General features: G+C 43.5%; 1 protein-coding gene across 3 annotated transcripts in view; it reads right to left on the bottom strand.

Annotated features, from left to right (window-relative positions):
* DNAJC6 (DnaJ heat shock protein family (Hsp40) member C6) overlaps positions 1-7,285 on the bottom strand; it is a 131,766-nt gene extending 124,481 nt beyond the window's left edge. The window contains exon 1 of one of the 3 annotated variants that reach the window (XM_014556356.2): positions 7,206-7,285. Coding sequence is in view for 1 of the 3 variants with exons in the window: in XM_032494495.1 (XP_032350386.1) it covers positions 3,223-3,337 (115 nt within the window). In the remaining 2 variants the exon portion in view is untranslated. Of the gene's footprint in view, positions 1-3,222; positions 3,430-7,205 lie in introns of those variants that run through there. The other 2 variants (XM_032494495.1, XM_032494497.1) reach the window with 2 other exon arrangements.
* Between the last annotated feature and the right edge of the window lie 17,702 nt (positions 7,286-24,987).

Here is a 24,987-nt window from a genome sequence, read left to right as displayed (position 1 = left end):
AGGTAGGTAGACAGATAGATAATCTTCTAGAGGATTCTTTCATTACAAACATATTTACTAAATATCTGTTATACTCAATACACAATGTTAGGCTGAAAAGATACCAAGAGTCTCCAAAAGTTATGCTTTTCACTTGCAGCCTCCTAGTGAAAAAAAAAAAAAGGTGGGGGGGGGCAAGGGGGAGAAAGAAGGATCCTGACGTGGAAGACCTTCTGGCTGGTCCCTTAAGGAGCTTTCGGCCACTCTTTATTTCCACAGCTCGCTGAACTTCCCAGCCCCACGGCTAACTAACTCTACTTGGAATGTGATCATATGGTGGAACATCTGGACTAATATTAATAAAAATAACAACAAGCCAACCTTGTAAGCCACTATGCATGAGGCTCTTTACATACATTAGCTCATTTAATCATCACAGTAATATTATGACATCGGGATTATCATCCCTATTTTACTTTTGAGATATAACTGAGTTTTATCTGCAGCACCTGCCCAAGATCACATAGTTTATTAGTAGGCCACTTATTAGTGGCAGCTCCAAATCATAGTCTGTCTGGCACCAAAGCCTATGATTCTAACGCCCAAAGTGATGTTGACATCACCATGAGAAATTTAGGCCCCCTTTTTAAAAAAATCAAATTAAACTGGGATATGGATTTCTTTCACTCCATAAATATTTATTAATTTTCTGTCTGTCTCCCATGACTATAGATATTGGAACATGTTTACTTTGTGCAGGGAGATGTGGCAGAAAGGATGCTGTGTGGGTAGTCAGGCCTGGGTCTGGCACACACCAGTCATATGACCTCCTCAAGCCGCTCTGTCTCTTGCTTCACCCTCCTCATCTAAAAAATGGGGGAAATGAATACCATTTGTCCTCCCTCCTTCCAAGGTTTTGTCAGGATCTAAATAAGATCTTGTAGTCGACCTATTCTATAAACTGTAAAGTATCATGTAACGTAAGACATTATGAATGCCTTATCCCCAGGTTGGATGGGGGAAGGGGAAGTAGAGAGATACAGTGGGCAGCCAAGATCTTACCTAAGAGAAGAGAGGTGCAGTGTGGCCATGGGCCACAGGAAGCCACAGGTGAACTCGAGGACAGGATCAGAGAAGAGAAGACAGAATGGCTGTCTATTCAGTATAGACCTGGTTTTAAAACTAATAAAACTAGAAAACTTATTCTAACCCAATTTACTACAACAGGAATATCCATTTATTCCTCTTTTGTAAACATTCATACAACACCCGGAGTAACACAATGCATGTAATTACCACTCAAGGAATATTTGTTGCAGTTACCAACTTATTCAACTACTCAGGCAGGCTGAAGAAAAGAGTAGTCAGCCTTCAGACCTACATTTCAGCAACAGTTCTCAATGCAGTGGGGAAGGAATTTAATTGGCACATCGATGAAAAGTAATAACCCAACCTTTGAAAGCCAGCAAGATAACCATGCCAAGCCACAGAGTCTCCCTAACTGTCAACAATATAAAAGACTGTTTCTAACAAAATAACTAAATATTTGAAAGATAATTATTGCTGCTCTTCATCAAATTCATTTTTAGAATGCTTACTATGTGCCAGCAGTTTACAATTATTAACTCATTCATACATTCAATCTTCAAAACAGCCCTGGGGCAGAGGTGGGGTGACGAGCATACCAGTGACAGGGCCCTGGTACAAACTAGCTTCTGCCCTGGGTCAGGTCGGCCATTTTAGAACTCAAGGCATGTCAGCCTCGAAAGAAGAACACTCAGATGATGGAAACAGATGAAAAAGACAAGACAGGACACACACACACAAGCAAACAGGTATCTACAAAGTACATAGCCCTGACTTAGCCTGGTGGGGGATGCAAAGATGAAGTGATGAGAACCCGCCCACATAAAATCTGTAATAGCAGATGAGCAGTGACAAATGCCCTGTGGATGATGAAACACCAAAAGAGAGGTTACAGGTGGCAGGAACCTCAGGAAGGGCTTCACGGAGGAGACAGCATCCATGCTAGTCCTGACAGATGGGTAGGCACTGGCCAGGCTGACAGACGAAGGCAGGGCCACTGCAGGTAGAAGGCAGTGAGCCAGCAGGTTGTGTCATGTCCCTGCTCAGAGCACACCAGGGGCTTCCCAGCTCACTAGGAATAAAATCCAGACTCCTCATCATGTCCTACCCAGACCTTGACCAGGGCCCTGCCTCCTTCATCTTCCCCACGCTAAGCTCAGGCACACTGGGAACCTTTCCACCTGTTACTGCCTCTGACAGTAAGCTCTCCCCGGGCTCCGTGCTGGAGTCACTCCGAATCAGTCTTCAGGTTCAGCTTCCATCACATCGCCTCAGAGAGGCCTTCCCTGTCCACCTCTCCTCTCCCAGCAAACGACTTGATTTCTTCCCAGCATACATAGCAATTTGTAATGGAAATTTTTACCTGTCTTATGTCTGTTTCCCCCTCTAAAAGTAGTTCCATGAGCTGTGGCCTGCCTATCTTGCTCACTCTGGGCCCTGACACACAGGGGACTCCATAAAAATTGTGGGATGAATGAATGCAGTGAGTCAGTGGTTCAGTGAATGTGAGTTAAGGCCCTGCAGGTTGCGGGCCTGGTGGAATGTGTTGGGAAGTAGTTAATTGTCCCTAGAGCTTACAAGATAACAAGGGCTCACCCAGACAGGTCAGAAAGGGGGTGGGTCCAGTTGGGGAGGCCCTTGAAGGCAGACAGACTTGGGTCTGGATTAATTCCCTCAACGGGTACTGCATTGCAGGTGCCTGCCGGGTGTTGGCCGGAGGGGTGGGGGTGGGGGGCGGCAGGCAAACCTTCAGTGGACTGTGCTCCTGAGGCACCCTGCATTCCCTCTGTCCAGAGCCAAACGCACAGACAGGGACTTTGGCGAGAAATAAATAAGCTGCAACCACCTGGGCCAAGGGGGATGCTCAAGAGGAGGAGTGGTAGAGGGGACTGTGACAAGACCGGCCCCTGAGCTTGTCGAGTGGCTCCTGGGAAGCTCGGGACTGAGCTAGTCCCCGCGGGCAAGGCTCAGGATAGAGGGTCGCCCAGACAGGGTCGGACATTCAGGCTGCGCCGCTCCCGCCCGGGGGTCCTTGGGGACCGAGAACCCAGCGGGAGATGCCGCCTGCCGCCCCCGGAGCCCCCGCCACCCACCTGCAGCCCGAGGCCCGCGCCGGCCGCGCGCCGTAACAGGTCCGGCGGCCGCGCCCACACTCACCCTGAGCTGCCTTGGGAGCCGAGCGCGTCCGCCACAGCCGCCGGGTCGCCTTCCACGGCCGCAGCGAAGAAAACAGCCTCCGGCTCTTCTTGCCGCCCTTCTCAGTTGCTCCCATCTGTGCGCCCGCGCCCCTCCCCCGCCTCCCGCCGCCGCCGCCGCCGCCGCCGCCCGAGGGTCACCTCCCGCTTCCCCGGCCGCCGCGCGTCTGCCAGGTGCCCGGGCCGTCGCCGGGGAGGACGCGGCCGCGGAGGGAGGAGCTTGCGGGCGGCAGGGGGCGGGGCTTTGGGGGGGTGCACCCAGCGCGAGCCGAGCCTGCGGGGTGCGGCCGGCCAGCCCGGGCGGGGACGCTGCCGGGATGCACTAGCCGGGGAAGCGCTTAGCACCAGGCAGCTCACAGGCGAATGCTTTAGTCATTCGTCCGTCATTCCGGAGATGTCGATGGAGTACCCAGCTACTGCTACCCATCATTAATTAACACAGAAGTCCCCTGGGATGAGCACTGATTTTTTTTTTTTTTTTCATCCCCAAACTACAAATGATAACACTGAAGCTCCGAAAGGTCAAGTAATCTGCCCAGAGATCACACAGCCTGTAAATCGTGCCGATTCCCAAGTCCTGGGCTGTAGCTATTTTTTTTTTTTTTTTTTTTTTTAGTCCTTTCTGCTGCCTCAGAAAGATTACGCATTATGTTAGAATTAAAAAAAAAAAAAAGTCTGATATTCCTGTTTTCCTCATATAGCAGATTAGGATCCACCTTTTTTTTTTTTTTTTTAAGAGCCTGTTCTATGCCCAGGCACTTTTACACACATACCTTTACATCACAGCTCCCCTTTGGGTTGGGAGGCCTTTCCCCATTTGCCAGACGAGGAAACAAATATTAGAGCTGAAGCTGCCCAGCCCCCACCTATTTCTTTTGTCTCTGTCGTGATTTTGCTTGTAGTTGGAAGAGTCTGGGAGGAAAGCAAAGCCAAGACCCTTTAAACACTGCCTGGCTGCAGTAAATAGCTAATATTTATGGAGTGCTTTTCATGTGCCAGATTTTACATACATTACCTTATTTAACTCTTTTAATGATACTCATGGGAAAGAAATTATTACTATCCATGCTGAACAGATAGGAGAAACAGCTTCAAAGAGGTCAGGTTACACATATAAAACCTTAATAGAGTTATATGTTAGGTTGAATCGTGATACTGCCATTTTTGTAGGCTCAAACAAAAGGCTCAGTTTGTCGCGCAACAGTTTCACCAGGTGATCAAAATTAGGGTCACCAATGGAGGCAGATGCTAATCCAGTGCATCCAGATGATACACTGAGAAAGATATATCAGCTCTGTAATATTCTGGCCAAGAACACACAACCTGAATCTAATCATTGGGAAATATGAATTAAACCCCAAATGAGGACTGTAATATTAAAAATGGAGTACCAGGGTTGGGGGCAGAGATGGCATGTTCTTTAAAGTGCCAACAGCATAAAAGATGAAGAAAGGCTGTGGAGATGTTCTAGATTAAAGGAGGCAAAAGAGATATGGCAACTAACTGTAATACCTCACTCTGCAATGGGCTGTGTCGGAGTTTTGAAAAAATACTCTAAGGGACATGACTAGGTTAATTTTTAAAAAATATATACGGATAGTGGATTAAATAAGAGTTTTTGTCAATGATAAACGATTAAAGTTGATGACTGTATTGTGGTTATATAAGAAAATATCCCTATTTTTAGAAAATACACACTAAGGTATTTAGGAGTAAAGGGTCACGATGCATTTAATTTCGTTTCAAATGGTTTACAAAAAAAAGTTTCCTATATATGCTTGGGAAGATGGGGAAACAAATGATAAAGCAAATACAGTAAAATGTAAATAATAGGTAAATCTGGATAAAGAGTATATGGGTATGTTTTGTACTATTCTTATTCTTGCAACTTTTCTGTACGTTTTCAATTTACTCCCAAGTGAAAAGGTAGAAAAATCTTGAAGTTTCACAGAAAAAGGAAATTAAGTGGGAAGACTCACTGCACCCAGTATTAAGGACTACTGTACAGCTATAGTTATCAAAACAATGTGGTCTTAGCAGAGATGGATTTATAGGTCAATAAAGAACCCAGAGACAGTCCCACATGTATATGCCCAGCTGATTTTTGACAAAAGTGAAAATGCAATTCAGTGGAGGAAAGAGGGCTGTTTCAACAAATGATGCTGGAGCAATTGGACATGCATTGGCAAAAAAAAAAAAAAATTAACCTCGACCTAAACCTCACATCTTATGCAAGAATCAAGAAAAATGTATTATAGACTTAAATGTAAAATTATAAAACTTTTAGGAAAAAAATAAGAGAAAATCATCTAGGATCTGGAGCTATGCAAAGAGATCTTAGACTTGCCACCAAAAGCACGATCCATAAGGGAAAAAAATTGACAAATTGGACTTTTGTTTGTGAAAGACCCTATTAGGAGGACGAAAAGACAAGCTACAAAATGGGCAAAAATATTTATCCAACAAAGGATTAGTATTTATAATATATAAAGAATTCTCAAAACTTCACATTAAAAAAAAATTCAATTAGAAAATGTGCAAAAGACATGAGCAGATATTTCACTAAAGAGGATGGACATGCAGATATCCAATAAGCCCATGAAAAGATATTCAGCATCATTAGCTATTAAAGAAATGCAAATTAAAACCACAGTGAGATATCACTGCACACCTATCAGAATGGCTAAAATGAAAAATCGTGACAACACCAAATGCGGGTAGGGATGCAGAGGGAGAAACAGGATCACTCATACATTGCTGGTAGGTATGTAAAATGGCACAGCCACTCTGGAAAAGTCTTTCGTAATTTCTTATAAAACTAAATACAACTACCGTAAGACCCGACAATTGCACTTTGGGGTACTTATCCCAGAAAAAAAAATGAAAAGTTATGTTCATACGAAAACCTACACACCAGTGTTTATAGCAGCGTGATTGTAGTAGCCCCAAGCTGGAAACAACCCAGATGTCCTTTAAAGGGTGAATGTTTAAGCAAGCTGTGGTACATCCCTACTGTGGAATACTACTGAGCAATAAAAAGTAACAAAGCTGTTACTACAGGCAACAAACTATACTAATCTCCAGGGAATTATGCTGAGTGATAGAAGCCAATCCCCAAAGGTTTACATACTATATAGTTCCATTTTATATAATATTTTTGAAATGACAAAATTGTAAAAACTGAGGACAGATAGTGATTGCCAGGGAGGAGGGAGATCAGTATGGCTCAAGAAGTCCAACAGGAGAGATCTGTAGAGATGGAACTGCTCTGTATCTTGACTAAATCACTATCTCTATACTGGTTGTGATATTATACTGCAGTTTTGCACAATGAGTCCCTTAGAGGTCTAGATGAGTGACATTCTAAAAGTAATTATGGCCTAGACTTATTTTATTCTTTCTCTAATCCAGGAGAATAGGAAGATACAAATATGAAATGAACAGGGAAATAGGACAGCCTGGGAAGAGGGTAGAAATTGAGGGGTGTCCTCTGTCAGCAATAAGCTGAATTTTCCTCTACACCAGCCTCCATTCTCCATGGCATCCAGACTAAAGTCTAAAGAAATAGACCCTTAGAAGAAATGATCTAATTAACAAAGCTACTCAGAAATAGTGACCACATGCCAACAGCTAATACCCTAGACAAAGGCTGCCCTCTGCTCCTGGGACTTTTAACCTGGCCTTGGATTTAGAACACTTAAAATCTAGTTCTCACTACCTGAACCATCTGTGGAATATTGACTATGTCCTTTCTCCTCCTGGCTTACTATTTTCATCACCACCATCATCCCTACTCCTGTTAATGAATGGGATTTAACCGGATGACCCAGATGTTTCCTTCCAGGATCTCCCACCAGCCGTCCCTGCATGTCCTAACTCTCACTAACTGGTTTTGGAATACTATTTAGCATCAGGAGGCCCAGTGGGCCTTGTTTAGAGACTCACCTTTTCATCTATTATCCCAGCACATCCAATGGATTACAGTAGCTCCTTGGAGGGGCCCATTTGTTCTCTGCTTAGACCTCACAGATCAGGGCAGGATGAGAGATACATTCTTCAGCTTGCCCTTTTAGTCCAAATGTCATGTGATTTCATGGCAATTCTCCAGCTCAGAGCTGAAACTAGGCCAGAAGTCTCGGGCTCCCACAGTCACAGCCTGCTCCAGGCAGATCCAGCGGGAAGCCTTCTCTGCAGTCCCTGGAGTCCAGGGGAAAAGAATGCAGCCTAAGAGAAGATCTTCCACCCAAGTGCCCTTAGGCACATTCATGGACACTCGCAACATGGAATTTCTTTTTAAATGTTAAAAATACAAAACAAATATTGGGCATAGGACAAAACAAAAAGACCAAAACAAACTCTAAATTCCATTCATGTCATTGTGTTTACAAAACTAAGTCCAGAAATCGAAAATGACAGTGCTCAAAGTCAACGGGATACAAGATTCTTTGTGTGTGTGTGTGTGTGTGCGTGCGTGTGTGCGTGTGTGCACACGTGTGCACCCACACATGCATGTGCAGTGTGAGGGGAGAGGGGACTAACAGAAAGAACCTAGGCTTTCCGGCTAGACAGAGCTGTGTGAATCCTGGCTCTGCCACTTACTAACCATGTGACCTCATCCAACTCGCCTAACTTCCCTCAGTCTCAGTTTCCCCAACTGCAAAGTGGAGATAGTAAATAGTACCTACCTCACACGGTTGTGATAAGTTTTACTACCATATGTAAAGAATCGACTAGGCTCAGTTAAATAAAGGAGCTTATTATAATACTCTGTCGATTTAGAGATAAGATGACAGATTTTTTTTAATGGCATATTCTTTTGCACTGAATAAATAAATGTGTGTGCGTGTGTCTGCAATGTGTCTCAAGAGAGACATGGGAAGGTTGATTATTGGTGAAGGTTACATTCCTCAGACTTCATGATTTAACTCTGAGTCTGTCTTTTATTATGCCTCAGGTGTCCTGTTACCCTCCCTTACAGAAAATTCCAGAATGTAAGCTAAACTGTGTAACCTAAAGGCATCTCAAGTGCCTTTGGAACCACTGGAGCCAATGATGCTGTTCCATGTCACCCAGGGGCAACGCCAGTAGGACTATTATTAGTGCAGGAAACAATTCAGGGCAATCTCCACATTAAACTTGTTTTCAGTCTAAAGTTCTGAAGTTCCTATTGTATTGAAAATACATGCTTAAATACAGTCTTTCTTCCATAGAGGAAAACTGATTGGAAGTTTCCTAAAACCACAAACATACATCAACCCTATGATGTTCAAGTCAATAACCAGAAACAGGAATACACATGTCCACAAAGAGCCTTGCAAAAAAATGTTGATAGCATTGTTATTCATACTAGCCCCAAACTGAAAACAACCCAAATGCCTCTGTACTTGGGATGGATAACCAAATTATAGTATATCCAGACAGTGGTAAACAACAACAAAAAATGGGCCAGATCTCTGAAATACATGACATCGTGGATGAATCGCAAAAGTATCAATCTGAGTTAGAGAAGCAGACACAAAAAAAGAGCGTAGGGTATGCAGACATTTATGAAGTTCTAGATTAGGCAAAACTAATTTGTAGCGACAGAAATGAGAACAAGGGTCATTTCTAGGATAGTGGGAATTGATCTAAAAGGGGACAGAGGAACTTTCTAGATTATGGAGAACATTTTAAAATGACATTTATTGTTTTCTTTCTAGTTTTACAAGCAATACCTGTTCATTGCAGACAACTAGAAATACATAAAAGCATAAAGTAAAAAATTAACAAATACCAATATCCCCCACCCCTATCATTATCATTTCCTCCCAGTATCTGCATATTTTTTCTGTTTTTTCCTTCCAGCTTTACTGAGATGTAATTGACATACAATATTGTATAAGTTTAAGGTATATACCATAATGATTTGACTTATATACATCATGAGATGATTATCACAATAAGTTTAGTGATCATTATAATCTCAAATAGATACAAAATTTAAGAAATAGAAAATTTTTTTCCTTGTGATAAGAACTCTTAGGATTTAGACTCTTAATAGTTTTCATGTATATCCTACAGAAGCATTCACTGTGTTTATCTTTTTGGACATCACATCTCTAATACTTATTGATCTTATAACTGGCAGTTTGTACCTTTTGACTGCCTTCATCCAATTCCCCTTCCCCTCAAACCCCTGGTAATCACAAAGCTGATCTCATTTTCCATGGGTTTTGTTTGTCTGTTTTAGAAGTATAATTGACCTACAACACTATGCTGGTTCCTGTTACACAACATAGTGATTCAAGATTTCTGTACATTTCAACATAATCACCACAAGTCTAATTACCATCTGTCAAATATATTACATAATTATTGATTATATTCCCCACACTGTACATTTCATACCTGTGACTCAATTATTTTGCAACTAGAATTTTGTACCTCTGAATCTCCCTTAGCTATTTCTCTCCTTTCCTCACCCACCTCCCCTCTGATAACCTTCTGTTTGTACTCTATCTATAAGCCTGTTTCTTATTGTTATTTTACTTGTTTTTATTTGGATTCCATATATAAATGAAATCATACAAATATAAAAGTATCTGTCCTTTTCAGTCTGACTTACTTCATTTAGCGTAGTATCCTCTAGGTGTATACACATTGTTGCAAATGGCAAGATTTTCATTATTTTTTATGGATGAGTTATATTCTATTGTATATATATGTGTGTAAATATACATATACATATATCTCACGTCTTCTTTATTCATTCCTTTTTTGATAGGCGCTTTGGTTGCTTCCATATCTTGGCTATTGTAAATAACACTGCAATGAACGTAGGGATGCATTCATTTTTTTTTTAATTAGTGTTTTGTTCTCTTCAGATAAATACCGAGGAGTGGAATTACTGGATTACATGGTAGTTCTATTTTTAAATTTTTTAAATTTTTTTAATTGAAATATAGTCAGTTTACAATGTTGTGTCAATTTCTGGTGTATAGCACAATGCTTCAGTCATACATGGATATACACATATTCATTTTCATATTCTTTTTCACCGAAAGCTACTACAAAATGTTGAATATGGTTCCCTGTGCTATCACTCATATGTGGAATCTAAAAAAAAAAATGAACTTATTTATAAAACAGAAACAGACTCACAGACATAGAAAACAAACTTACGGTTAATAGGGGGAAAGGAGGTGGGAAGGGATAAATTGGGAGTTCGAGATTTGCAGATACTGACTGGTATATATAAAATAGATAAACAAGTTTAGAATCTATTTTTAACTTTTTGAGGAATCGCCACACCATTTTTCATAGTGAGCCAATTTGCTTTCCCACCAACAGTGCACAAAGGTTCCCTCTGCTCCACATCCTCACCAGCACTTGTGATTTGTTGTCTTTTTGATGACAACCATTCTGACAGGTGTGAGCTGATATCTCATTGTGGTTTTGATTTGCATTTCCCTGATGATTAGTGATGTTGAGCATCTTTTCATGTGCCTGTTGGCCATTTGTATGTCTTCTTTGCAGAATACCTAGTTACCTTCTCTGTCCATTGTTTAATTAGATTTTTATATTGAGTTGTATAAGTTCTTTATATATTTTGTGTTTTAACCCCTTATTGGATGTATTTACAAATATCTTCTCCCATTAAATAGGTTGTATTTTTGTTTTGTTGATTTGTTTTGGTTTCCTTTCCTGAGCAAAAACTTTTTAATTTGATTTGGTCCTATTTGTTTACTTTTCCCTTTGTTGCCCTTGACTGAGGAGACAGATCCAAAAAAATACTGCTAAGATCAATGTCAAAGAGTTTACTGCTTATGTTTTCTATGTAGAGTTTTATGGCATCAAGTCTTACATTTAAGTCTTTAATCCATTTTGAGCTTATTTTTGTGTCTGGTGTGAGAAAATGACCTAATTTTATTCGTCTACATGTGGCTGTCCAGTTTTCCCAACATCACTTATTAAAAGAGACTGTCTTTTCTGCATTGTATATTCTTGCATCTTTTGTCATGGATTAATTGACCAAATGTGTGTTGGTTTATTTCTGGGCTTCCTATTCTGTTCCATTGATCTATGTGTCTGTTTTTTGCCAAGACCGTGGTGTTTTGATTGGTAATACAGTTTGCAATCTGGAAGCAAGATACCACCAACTTTGTTTTTTGTTTTGTTTTTGTTTTTTTCTTAAGATTGCTTTGGCTATTCAGGGTCACTTACAATTTCATACAAATTTTAAGATTATTTGTTCTAGTTCTGTGAAAAATGCCATTGGTGTTTTGACAGGGATTGCATTGAATCTGTAGATTGCTTTGGGTATTATGGGCATTTAACCATGTTAATTCTTCTGATCTGTGAACATTGGATATCTTTCCATTTATTTATGTTGTCTTCAATTTTTTTCTTCTGTGTTTTATAGTTTACAAAGTACAAGTTTTTCAACTCCTTAGTTAATTTATTTCTAGATGTTTTGTTCTTTTTGATTCAATTGTAAATGAGATTGTTTTCTTGATTTCTCTTTCTGATAGTTCATTATTAGTGTATAGAAATGCAAGAAACTTCTGTATAGTAATTTTGTCTATTGCAACTTCTCTGAATTCACTTATTAGTTCAAATAGTCTTTTGGTTGTGTCTTTAGAGGTTTCTACATATAGTATCATGTCATCTGCAAATAGTGACAGATGCGACTCCTTTTCCAATTTGGATGACATATCTCTTTTTCTTGTCTGATCACTGTGGCTAGGACTTCCAATACTATGTTAAATAGAAGTGGTGAGAGTGAGCATCCTTATATTGTTCCTGATCTTAGAGGAAAAGTTTTTAGATTTTCCCCATTGAGTGTGATCTTAGCTATGGTTTATCATAAATGGCCTTTGTTATGTTGAGGATTTGATAATCAAGGTATGCTGGCTTCAGAGAATAAGTTTGCAAGTGTTTCCTCCTCTTCAATTTTTTGTATTAGTTTGAGAAGTATAGACATTAATTCTCCTTTAAATGTTTGGTGGAGTTCCCTTGTGAAGCTGTCTGGTCCTGGACTTTTGTTTGTTGGGATTTTTTTCCTATTACTGATTCAATTTCATTAGTAATCAGTCTTTGTAGATTTTCTATTTCTTCCTGATTCAGTCTTGGAAGGTTGTATGTTTCTAGGAATTTATTAATTTCTTCATGGTTGTCCAATTTGTTGGCATATAATTGTTCTTAGTATTCTTTTATGATTGTATTTTTGTGATATCCATTTTAATTTCTCCTCTTTTATACCTAATTTTATTTATTTCAGCCCTCTTTCATTTTTTTCTTAATTATATAATGCCTATCTCTGTCTTTTGTTATAGACTTTTTTTTTTTTAAGTCTGTTTTGTCTGACAAGAGTATTATTACTCCAGTTTTATTTTTGTTTCCATTTGTATGGAGTATTTTTTTTTTCCATCTCTTCACTTTTAGTCTGTATGTCTTTAGTTCTGAAGTGAGTCTCTCACAGGTTGGCCTTTGTTAAAAAATCCGTTCACCCATCCTGTGTCTTTTGATTGGAGCATTTAGTCCACTTACATTTAACATTTAAAGTGATTATTGATAGATATGTACTTATTTCCATTCTGTTACTTGTTTTCTGTTTGGTTTCTTTGTCTGCTTTGTAGTTCTTCTCTTTTGTCTTTTTCTTTTAGTTTCTTCCATTGTAGTTTGATAAGTTTCTTTTTAGTGTTATGTTTGAGTTCCTTTCTATTTCTTTTTTGCGTATTTATTATAGGTTTTTGGTTTGCGGTTACCATTCTAAAAGCTCTAAATTCTTGCTCCATCCCTACAAAAAAAGATATTTTACATCTTTTATGTGTATCCCTTAACTATTTATTGTAGTTGTAATTGACTTTACCAATTGTTTTTTAGCTTTCACACTAGCTTTTTAAGTGGTTGACTCACTGCCTTTACTATATACTAGCTATTACCAGTGAGATTTTTGCTTTCCTGTATTTTCTTTATCTTGTTATGGACTTTTCTTTTTTGCTAAAGAAGACCCTTTAAAATTTCTTATAAAACTGTTTTAGTGGCAATGAAGTCTATTAGTTTTTGCTTTCCTGGGAAACTTTTTATTTTTCCTTCAATTCTGAATGATAACCTTGCTGGGTAGAGTATCTTTGGCTATACACTTTTTTCCTCTCAGCGCTTTAAATATATTTTGCAACTCCTTTCTGGCCTGCAAAGTTTCTGCTCAAAAATCAACTGATAGCCTTACGGGTGTTCCCTTGTATGTGACTCTGTTTTTCTCTTGCTATGTTTAAAACTCTCTCTTCATCTTTAATTTTTGCCATTTTAGTTATGATTTATTTTGGTGTGAATCTCTGGGTTTATCTTGTTGGGAACTCTCTCTCTGCTTCCTGGACCGGGGTATATATTTCCTTCCCCAGATAAGGAAAGTTTTCAAACATTATTTCATTAAGTACTTTTTCTACTTCTGTCTCTTTCTCTTCTCCTCTGGGACGCCTACAATATAATGTAAGTATGGTTGATGTTGTTCCAGAGGTCCCTTAAGCTATCCTCAGTTAAAACTGTTTTTTTTTTCCTTTTTGATGTTCTGATTGGGTGATTTCCACTATTCTGTCTTCCATGTCATTTATCTGCTCTTCTGTATCATCTAATCTGCTGTTGATTCCTGCTAGTGTATTTTTCATTTCTATTATTGTATTCTTTAGGTCTGAGAGGTTTTGTTTTTTTTTTTTTAATATCTTCTAACTATTTTTTGGAGCTCTCACTGTGTTTCTCTATTCTTTCCTAAGTTTACTGAGCATTTTTGTGACTGTTGCTTTTAACTCTTCAAGTAAATTACTTATCTTCATTTCATTAGGGTTTTTCTTTTTTTCCTGGATATGTTTGTTTGGAACATATGCCTCTGTCTTCTCATTTTGTTTGACTTTTCCTGATTGTCTCTATGGAGTGAGGTGCAATAGTTACTTGATTCAGGTCTTGAAGGTGTGTCCTTGTGTGGGTGTGTCCCTATGCAATCTGCATGACCCTAGTGGCTTTAGCTGGAGGGTTGAAGGTGGAGTGCTGGCTGGGGCTTTTCCTGGGGCAAGTTGGGATCAGCCATTTTGGTGGGAGAAGACTAGACCTGGGAGGGTGCTAGAGTTGTAGCCCAGCACGGGCCAGGGCTTCTCCTGGGGCATTAAAATGTTTCCACCAGTGTGTGCATGGAGGTTAGGAACTGAGCCAGTGTGCGCTGGGAGCTGTGCTGGAGCACTGTTGGCAGACCACCTAGAGCACCAGGCACTTTTCAATCTGCTGTCTCGGTGCTGAGACCAGGAGTAAGTTGTGTGCACCCTGCAAGAGTGGAATCTCAGTTTCCTGTAGCCCCCTGGTTCTCCCAGTCACAAGTCCTGCTGGCTTCCAAAATCAGTTAAGGGGGCTCATCTTCCTGGTGCGCTGGACCCCAGGGCTGGGAGGGCCTCTAAGTTTGTGATATCCTCTTCCTCTTTCGGGTCAACTGCTAGGGTGTGGGTTCTGATGAGATTGCTTCTTTCCCCCTCCTACCTACCTCAGTGTGTGTGTGTGTGTGTGTGTGTGTGTGTGTGTGTGCGCGTGCGTGCGTGTGCTTTCTTTTTAGCCTTAGTTGTAGAAGAGCCATTCTGTTGAACTTCAGGTTGTTCTCAGAGAGAGCAGGTCTATACATAGTTGTGTGTCCCAGTCCCAAGGGGAGGTGAGCTCAGCATATTCCTACTCAACCATCTTGATCCCACCTCTGCAATGATGCATCTTTTATTAAAGAGTAATATTTTACAGCATGTATCTTGTTCTTACTTAAATTGCATTATATTAGTGTTTTATTGCTGTCATAACAAATTCTCACAAAGTTGAGGGGTTAAACAAATATTCCTTTAACATCTCAAGGGTCTGTATGTTGGAAGTCTGGTTTGCTCAATGGGTTTCTCTGTGTCAGTTCACACAGCTGAAAGCAAGATGATCAGCTGGGCTCTCATTGGGAGGCTTGGGGAAAAGCTGTTTCCAAATTCATTCAGATCTTTAGCAGAATCCAGTTCCCTGCAGTTGTAGGACTGAAGTCCCATTTCCTTGTGGCTGTCAGCTGGGGGCCTCCCTGAGCTCCTAGAGGCCTCTCTCTGCTCCCTGGACATGGTCCCTGCATATCAAAGACCAGAAAAGCATATGAATCCTCCTCGTTCTTGGAATCTCTCTGACTCACCATCTGCTTCATCTCTCCTCTGCTTCTAGTCAGAGAAAGTTCTCTACTTTCAAAGGCTCATGTGACTAGACGGGGCCCACTCAGATAACCCAGGACATTGGCAGAGTGTGTTTGCCATGAAACACAACGAATTCACAAGTTCCCGGGATTAGGGCATGGGCACCTTGGGAGGGGTCATTATTCTGACTCCACATGCACTGTGTTAAGTTAGGAACAGAGCACATCGGTTGCACAGCCAAGCGCAGCCACTGAGTCCTGGTAGAAACCTAGTTGACTGCAATATGGTTCTTGCTAAAAAACATAGCTGGTTCCATCTCACAATAATGAAAGCAGCATTATATGAAAATCTAGACAGAGTTATTCAAAAGTAGGTTAGTTTATGTAGACATTGTGTTCATCTTATTTTCCTGTCAGAAATCTTCAGTTTACAGAACACTGCCAGTATCCATTTGCATTTTTGCATAAATCTGACTTTTCCATAAACTGTAATCTATTCATGTTCTTGGGAAAATGTTAAATGCTTAGTGAGTTTGTCTTTTCCACACATTTCTGACATAGGAGCCATGGACAGCACAGTCAGGGAAACAGGTGATGCTTGAAATAGGTTACTCTGCGGACAGTTCATAGACAAAGGCGCTGTTCACACAGGTGTGGGTGGAGCAGGACTGCAGTGCATAAAGTGTCTGTGGGGTGGGCTGAGTAATGGCCCCCGTAATGACACCCCCTTCCTAACCCCCAAGCCTGTGCATAGGTTACCTGATACATGGCAAAAGGGACTTCACAGATGTGCAAAGGATCTTGAAATGCGGAGATTTTCCTAAGTTATTCAGGTGGTTCTAAAGGTGACCACAATTGTCCCTGTAAGAGGGAGGCAGGAGGTCAGAGTCAGTGAAGCTGTGATGACAAATGCAGTGATCAGTGAGCCAGAGAGAGATGAGAAGATCACATGCTGCTAGATTTGAGGAGGAAGAAAGGGGCCACAAGCCAAGGAATATAGGAGCCTCCAGAAGGATCCAGCCCTGCCAGCACCTTGACTTTAGCCCAATAAGACTGATTTTGAGCTTTTGACCCCCAGACACGTAAGGTAATAAGTGTGTATTGTTCTAAGCCTCCCAGTTTGTGGTGATTTGTTGCAGCAGCTGCATTAAACTAGTCTGGGCCACTTGCAGTGGAGAAGTTAGCACACCTGGGCCAGAGGGAACCAAAGGAAGAAGAGCTGTTGGTATAACACTGAGGAAGAGTCGTGTAGAGTCAGCCCCTTAAGAGCAGAGTGTTTCTCAGCCCGCAGACAGAGCCAGCTCACGGCCACCTGGTCAAAGGGAGCAAGACATCCAGTGCCCTGCTGGGCTCCCCGGTACCCGAACCCAGAGGAAGCTGGAGGAGCAGGGACCCCTCTGAGGTCAGTGTTCCACAGATCAGCAATGCAGGAGGAGAGAGAGTGGAAATGAAAATACCATAAATTGTGTGTAAGAGGCTTGGAAACCATCACTCTGCCCTGAGGACAAGTGAAAACTGAACAAAATGAAAAATTAATAACTCCTCTTAAATATGTCAGAGTAATGACATCACAGGGCAAACCACTGCTTCCAAAATTGAAGAGACAGGCAGGCAGGCACAGAGTCACAACTTAACCAGAGTAGACTCTCAGGAGCAGAAATCTTCCTGGAAACCAACACCAGGGCAGGAAAACCTGAGCTCTAATGGAAGAATCACTGGTGGCTGAGTGGGGACAACTCTGAGGGTTAAACATCGAGGTGGATCCAATGGAATATTACTCAGCACTAATAAAGAAATGAGCTATGAAACCATGAAAAGATATGGAGGAAAATTAAAAACATATTACTGAGTGAAAAAGTCAGTCTAAAAAAGTTACACACTATATGAATCCAATTACATGGCATCCTGGAAAAGACAAAACTAAGGAGACAGTGAAAAGGTCAAGGTTGCCAGGGTTTGGGTTGGGGGGAATGAACAGGCCAAACACAGATTTTTAGGACACAGAAACTACTCTGTATGACACTGTCATGATGGATACATGTCATCATGTGTTTGTCAAAGCTCACAGAACGTCCAGCACCAAGAGTGAGCCCCCGTGTTAACTCTGCAGTCTGGGGGATGGGAATGGGTCAGTGCAGGTTCAAATGCACCTCTCTGGTGGGGGATGGTGATGGGAAGGTTTTGAGTGTGTAGGGACAGGGGATGTAAGGGGACTCTATGCACTTTCCACTCAGTTTTGCTGTGCACCCAAAGTGCTCTAAAATTAAAGCTTATTAATTATAAAAATTGTAACCTTTGTGTCATGAGCCCCGAGAAGTGAGGGAGGGGACCTGAGTGCTGACTCAGAGGAGGATGCACAACCTTGCAACACATGTTAGAGTCGACTCCCCACTGAAGTGACTCCCCGTCTCTACTGTGCATCAGAATCATGAGAGGATCCTGGAATAAATTCAGGTGTCCTGGCCCCTTACGGGACAGTAACTGAATCAGAGCTTCCCTGGGAGGGGCCCTGGATGGAGGGTCACTACCGCCTTGTCTTCCTAAGAGCACTTTTCCGGGCACAGCAACTTCATGTCTTTATATCTTGAGACTCAAGGTCTTACTTCACCACAAAATGCCCTTGAGTCTGAGTCCAACAAATGAATCGTTTATAATTCAGGTGAACCTCGTATCACATGAACTTTGCATTAGAATGGGCTCTTGTGAAAGGGTTTTCAAGAACAATCTCTTCTGATTCCACAGTAAACTGGAGGGGCCTAAACTGTAACCCAAGTGTATTTGGTGTTGTGTTTACCCCACACATTACCTGGCTTTTGTTGAGACCTTTTCCAAACTAGAACGGCTTTTGATTAGGAATTTAAGACTGCAGAATCATCTTAACTAAAAATATGATGTTGCTCTATTGGTTACATTGGCAAAATTAGTGGTGCATTTTTGACTCCCATTTGCTGCATTCAGATTTAAATTTAAATTATTTGATCACATTTCCCATGAGCTTACATATTTTAAGAAATTGTGGCAGTTCTTTTTGAAAGGTTTGAACTCCAGTGAGCCATTCATTTTGTGACCATATAACTTATTGTTGTAACTGGAACAATTTTATGAGTGAAAAGGGCAGCTGTCAGTTACATACAGGCATAAACCAAGCACCCCCAGAACTATCCAGGGTGCAGTGGGCACTGCTCTTCCTTGCTGTACATGACCCAGAGCCAGGAGAAGGGGAACCAAGGTCAGGGGTCGGCTGCACCTTCATCCCACGCATGCCAAGGTCTGGCTTCTTCTGGCCATGCTCAGGTTGTGGGATAAGAGGTGACTCCGGCTGCTGTGAGGAGACAGAAGGGAAGAAGCATGGAGACGTGAGGCCCAAGTAGGATGGACGGTCACAAGAGTGACAGTGATCTAAAGGAGAGGGGTGGTTTGCACTGGAGGATGGTGGCTGAGACTGAGGGAAAACACAGGGAGTTTGGAAGAATCTTCTGTGGACTAAGTGATGGAGTGGACGTAGGGGGTGAGGAACTAGGATCAGGTCAGAAGGGGTCCTCAGATGTCTGGACTGAGCAAGAGAGTGGACATAAGTTATCTCCTGACACAGGGGATTCTGGAGGTCTAAGAGGGTTGCCCACACATGGCTTCCTCAAGGGCACCTGCCAATCTGAAGTTCATCGTGCTCCTCTGAGACGAGGTGTGTCCTCAGGGGACAGTGCACCTGTCCAAGTTGTAGATCAGATCAGCCAGGTTGTCCACGCCTTCTGGTCTGTGCCTGGGCTCAAGCCAGAAATGCCATGGCCCCCTTCCTTTTCCCCACACTCCTTCCCCACCGTCACCTAAAGATCTGTGCTCGTCCACTTCTCCACCCAACTTCAGGATCACCGGTGAGCAGTGTAGGTCTCAGGTGGACCCAACACCTAATGAATCAGAATCTGCTTTGTGACAAGATTTCCAAGGGATTCACAGGCCCCACCAAATAAGACGCACTGGAGGTCATTTTCCGACTCATCCTTGAGTACTCAGCTCAGGGGCCACCTCCCCCAGAGAGCCCTCCTTGACCTCCCACCTCACCCAAGGTTGCTGCAGAGGCAGTCTGAGAGCCGGTACAGAGCCAACGAGTGTCTAGGCCTCCTTTACAACGACTTCTGGTCCCTGAGTCCGTCTCTCCACAGCCTGCACACCCTGCAAGAGGAAACCTAGGGTTCATCTTGGTCTCCCCATGAGCAGCGTCCAGACAGCTCCACTCAGGTAGCCAGTGCCTCACACTTGGGAATCCTCACCCTCCCCTCCCGCCTTTCCCAAGCTTGCCCGCAGAGCCCCTGTGGTGGGACCCCCGGGAGGGGTAAGACCACTGATCAGGAGGGCCTTCAGGAACGGCAGACACCTGGGGAGTCCAAGTGCACATGCCTGCTCCACCCTCCGTGCATCAGAAAAGCGGGCTTTCATGGGGTGTCATCGAGCCACGTCTTGCTGAGTTTTTCTTCAGGATTCTCACTCAGCAGTTTTACTAAGTTGCTTGTAGAACAAACATACACGGCGTTCTTAGAAGAAGTCTGAGTCATTCATTCCTCTCCTCTGACCCTCAACCACCGGAACACAGCCCCATCTGTCCTCCTCCTCAGTCTTTGTGACAACCACCCTGTGCAGCCCCCAGTGCTCCATGCTGACCCCTGTGAGCCCCTCCCGCAAACTTACCCCCTCCCCAAGCTCCACCTTCCACTCTATCCCCATCCACAGAGATCTGTGTAGGATACACATCACAGCACGTCCTTGGCCTCCAACCCTCTCCCCCAGGTCTAAATCTTCCCCTGGTGTCCCTGTCCTGCACTAGAGAGATGTCTGTGCAGTGGGCGTGTTCCCCCCTCCCCACCCCCCGCGCTGTCCTCTTTGCCCCATTTCCCTGCTCAGAAACCCAGTTCTCAAGTCTCTATACTCCTGTCCTCTCTGCCTGGAATATTCAGCCCCCTGACTTTCCCAGGCCAACTCCTCTTTGCTTTTAAAATCTCAGCATAAATATCACCTCCTAATTTCTCATGTTACAGATTACCCTATTGGAATTGTCTGCAGAGCAGAGATTACCATCCTTTGTCTCTTTTTCTTTATTATCTGAACTTGTCCCTCACCGGATCCACAGTGAGTGGTCCACAGGCCTCTCTTGGTTGCTTTTTTCCATCACGGCATCTCCAATACCTATACATTGTCAAAGGTCATAGACTCTCTAGTGGATGTGAATGAAGGCAATAAAACACACAGACACAATGGATCAAATAGAGTCAAGTGTGCTGGTCATTATCCAAGTTCTATGAACCTTTTCTGGGCAGCTCGGTACCGGAGGCTGACTTCTGCCTGCCCTGCCCAGGCCCTTGGGGTGGCTGCCTTTTGCTCCAGCATTAAAAGGATGGTCCGGACAGAGGTGGGGAAGTTTTCCCTGTCCCCCTGACTGCCCCTTGCTGAGCTTAGATGGCATCTTCACCCCTCATCCTCCAGACCCAGGAGTGAGAAGAGCTTCCTTACTGCCAGTACCTCAGAGCCGTCATCGTCGGTCCTCCCCGCATCCCTGATATAGCCCAGGTGACTACCTGCATCTCAGTCCCCTCATCTGCACCGTTTGGATGAAGGGTTTCTATTGGACCCTTACTGAATCATCAGGTACCTCTCATTTTCTGTGGATATGATTTGTGAATCTTCTATCTATATAAAAATTTTATAAACATTTTTATTTTCAACATTTATTTAATCACTTAAAAAAATGAAACTCTAACTACATTTTCAGCTACCCACAAAACAACGAAATAGGCCGAATATTTGTACTGTGGTTGGTGTGTGTGTGTGTGTATTTGCCATCAAGAGAAAACTTTTTGATTTTGACTTCACAAATTTTAGAAATGTTAAAAAACGAGAACTTTTTAACAAAACAATAACACTTAAGAAAAAATTTACAAAACAGAAAGACATGGTTGTAAAATCTTAAGTACTCCAATCTGTGAATTTAGGATTAATCCAATCCTATGAATTTAGGGCTAAACTGTGAATTTAGGAGTACACTAACAAAGATTATCTAGTTTGAATGCGGTGCTGTTTTGTTAACATTTTTGTTTCGTTTTATTTTTTTTTTACATTTTTTAAAATCAACAGAAGTTGATTAAGGTAAATGTTAAATTACCTCCTCAGTTTTGTAAAACTAGCCATTGCACACAGAAGTGGTCTTTATTGTGTTCAACTTTTCTATCCATGTCAGACTTAAAGGATGCTCTAAGTCATAGTGGGCATTCAATTCAAATCAAAATAAAATACTTCTCATTACGTGTTCATGAGAATTATATTATTGGGTCTATATTTAAATAATGCTACCATAAAGCTTTCATGCTATTCTAATAAGAGTAATTGTGGCATCAATTTAGCAAGCAGTAGCTTAACTAAAGAAGGACCAAACAAAAATATTTCAACAGAAATATATGCAGATGGAAATGAAAATTTGAAAAAAATCTTACAAATTATAATGCTTTATCTACTTAAAAAAGAACAATTAAGTTATAGTAGCTAAATATAAAGAGAAAAATCAAAATTACTTTCAAAAGAGAACACACACGCAGATGTTGTGCTGTGGTTGTGAGTGTCTCGACTGGCTGTTGTGAGCTGAGTCAAACCTGCAGGTGACCGCAGGTCCCTGGACCCTCACTGCGTTACCCTCCTCCTTCCCAGGGGGCCTGATGGCCCATGGCCCCCCCTGACCCTGCCGGGCCCCCGGGGGGCTGCGGGCGGAGCAGCAGGAGCACCAGGGCCCCTGGGGACAGGCTGGACGCTTGGACTCGACCTGAGCCAGCATCTGCCTGTTGCGGTCACTCTCCTTTCGCAGCTCCTGGAGCTTTCTCTCGGTGGCCGCCGCCGCCAGCCAGCTTTCCTCAGCTCTTTTCTCTTGGAAGTGGATCTCCTTGAGGTGGTAGGAAGTGGTTCTCTCCAATTCTTCACCTGCGTCTTGGGCCGTCTTCTTGCAGAGGTCGCGCATCTGACATGTGGAGTCCAGGTCTCTACGTACGCTGGTGAGTTTTTTCTCTACTTCTAAGCAGCGAGCTTCCACCTGAGAGAATTCTCTGTAAAGCTGCATCACGCAGTCGTCATAGGCATCAGGCAGACTTTGAAGCTTCAGCTTCAGCTGCTCAATCTCACCATCAAGTTGGGCATTCTCACACTTTACAGATGCTTCTTCTATTTGGAGACTTGTTATTTGTGCTGTAAGTTTTTGAATCGCCTGTTTTTCTTCCCATAAGCATCTGGTTGTCCCCTGATGTTCCTCTTGGGGACATGGAAGGGGTACATTGTAGTCAGCATCACCAGTGACGCCCTTCAGATCACCTTCTGACCCGTGGACAGGGCGATGGCCATTTTCTGCTTCCTTCCTCTGCTGGACGTCTGCGTGCCCGCCATCCGCGGGACCGCCAAGGAGGTCGGGCGACGGGGTGGTCTTCAGCAGGTGATCTGCTGTGGATCTTAATCGGCTGATTCTATCTTGCAGGACCTGTGCCTTTCCTGCCTTCGGCTGCTCCAGCCTCCCTCCCAACTCCTCCTTTCCCTGGACTTGTTGCTTCTGTCTTCCAGTTTCTGGGTGAAACAGTTCTGGACTTTCTGGAAAGCCAGTATTTTTATTCAAATCCTTCTCTTCTTTCTTGTGAGCTTGTTTTCCATTCTTCTCTGATGGTTTTAAGGTGTGTTTTCCATCAGTGACTTGGGAAAGTTGAGGAGGCTGGCTCTTCTGTGCCTTTTCTATAAAGTCAACAGTTCCCTGAAGCAATGTCTTTCTCAAGTTTTCTTTCAAGGCCCAAAAGCATAAGATTTGTAATAAGGGAGGACTGGCCTCTGGCCCAGGTGGCTTGAGGGCTTCGTAAGCCTGAGTCATCGGTCCAGGAGTCTCTTTATCTTTCTCACAAACTTCATCTCGGGCTGAAGATGTTTTTCCAAGCAACTTCCCCCTTCTTAAAGCATACCATCTATTTACTGCCAGGACCAGCACCCCAGCACACACCAGGATCTCCCAATGAAACACAGAGAGACCTGGGACATGTGTCAGGCTTTCATAAACAAGCAGCAGAGCACCCGACAGCAGCTCCAGGATCAGTTGGAAAGTGGGCCCAGGGGCAGGCAGCAGGACCTCCATGGCTGTGAGGCCTCCACAGCTCTGCCTCTGAGGACCAGTGTCCTGTGGGCCCCAACTGACCGCTCAGAACCCTGCAGTATTCCGTCTCCAAGGTAAACAGGTGCCTGACCACCAGGGCTGGGCAGTTAAGATGGGGGAGGGGAGGCCAGCAAGGTCCCAGTAAACAGTTGTCCCTAACTTGGCTTTGAAAGTGGAAAGTGACCTCACTTACACAGGCGCTGGGGGAGGTGGAAGGGCTGATCACAGCCTGGAGCTGGCCCTCCGGGCCCTGCAGCAAACCTAGGGGTTCAAGGCAGGGCCAGGCCCCATGCCTTTCTGTGCCTAAAAGCAAGTCAGACAAAGCAGGGCAGAGTGGTGTGGCCCCGTCCTAGGTGAGGGCCAGTCTCCTGAGTCAAAGTTTCCTTCTGCTGCAGAGAAACCTGGTCCTGCCCCCAGATGTCCCGGGGATCCCCCTCCTCTGAGGCTCTCTCTCCCCTTATGTGCGGTCACCAGGGGAAGACAGGGGCCTGGAATGAAGGGTGACCCCAAACGTTTAACTGGGACTAGGAATCCATCCTCACAGCTCAGGCGACCACCCTGGAACTGGCTGGGTCTTATAATTTCTTGGATTTTGTGCAGCCCTGTTCAATCCAAGTGTCCCTGGAAGGGGCTGTCTCTGCTCGGGGTGATTCGATGACCTGAGCTCCTTCCCTCATGCGTGGCTCATACCTCCTCGGGTGGCCCCTGAGTGGGTCTCCAATCAGTTAGCTCCTCCTCAGAGGTGGGCCAGTTCCAGGGTAGTCGCCTGAGCTGTGGGGCTTATCCTCTTCTGCCTCACGGTTCCATCTTTCATTTTGTTAAACCGCATCTCTCACTCCTAACATCTCTCTGCCAGACCCAGGCTCAGAACCTCCTTGTCTATCCCCTGGGTGTCTGCCATGACCTACTGGCCCCCAGCCCCTTACCCAAGAGGGAAAGGAGACAGTGGTCAGCTGAGGCCAGTGTTGGGGGGCAGTCCTCTGGGTGCCAAGACTCAGGCTGCAAGGACCCCGTGGAGGGAGAGGACAGAGGCTTGGGGGTAAGAGGAGGAGGTGGCCGTGGCCTAATGTGAGAATATCCTTGTCCTTCTTAATTACATTTTACTATTTTAAGAGCAATTTTAGATTTAAAGAAAAATTGAGTAAAAATCGCAGAGGGTTCGGCGCGTGCCCCCTTGCCCCTCACCAGGATGCATCCTGTACTGTCGGTGCGTTAGCGTTGTACAGCTGTTACAGCTGATGCACCCGCACTGGTGTATCGTCATCAACTGAAGCCTATACATTATATTAGGGTTCACACTTCGTGTTGTACATTCCATGGGCTTTGACAGCGCATAATGCCATGTATGCACCTCCCCCACCCTTGTACTCTTATTCTATCTGTGTCTATAGGCGAAAGTGGGC

Source organism: Camelus ferus, chromosome 13 (genome assembly GCF_009834535.1).
Source record: "Camelus ferus isolate YT-003-E chromosome 13, BCGSAC_Cfer_1.0, whole genome shotgun sequence".
NCBI lineage: Eukaryota > Metazoa > Chordata > Mammalia > Artiodactyla > Camelidae > Camelus > Camelus ferus.
Note: the sequence above shows the minus strand (reverse complement) of the source record. Positions and strands in the feature narration are given on the sequence as shown.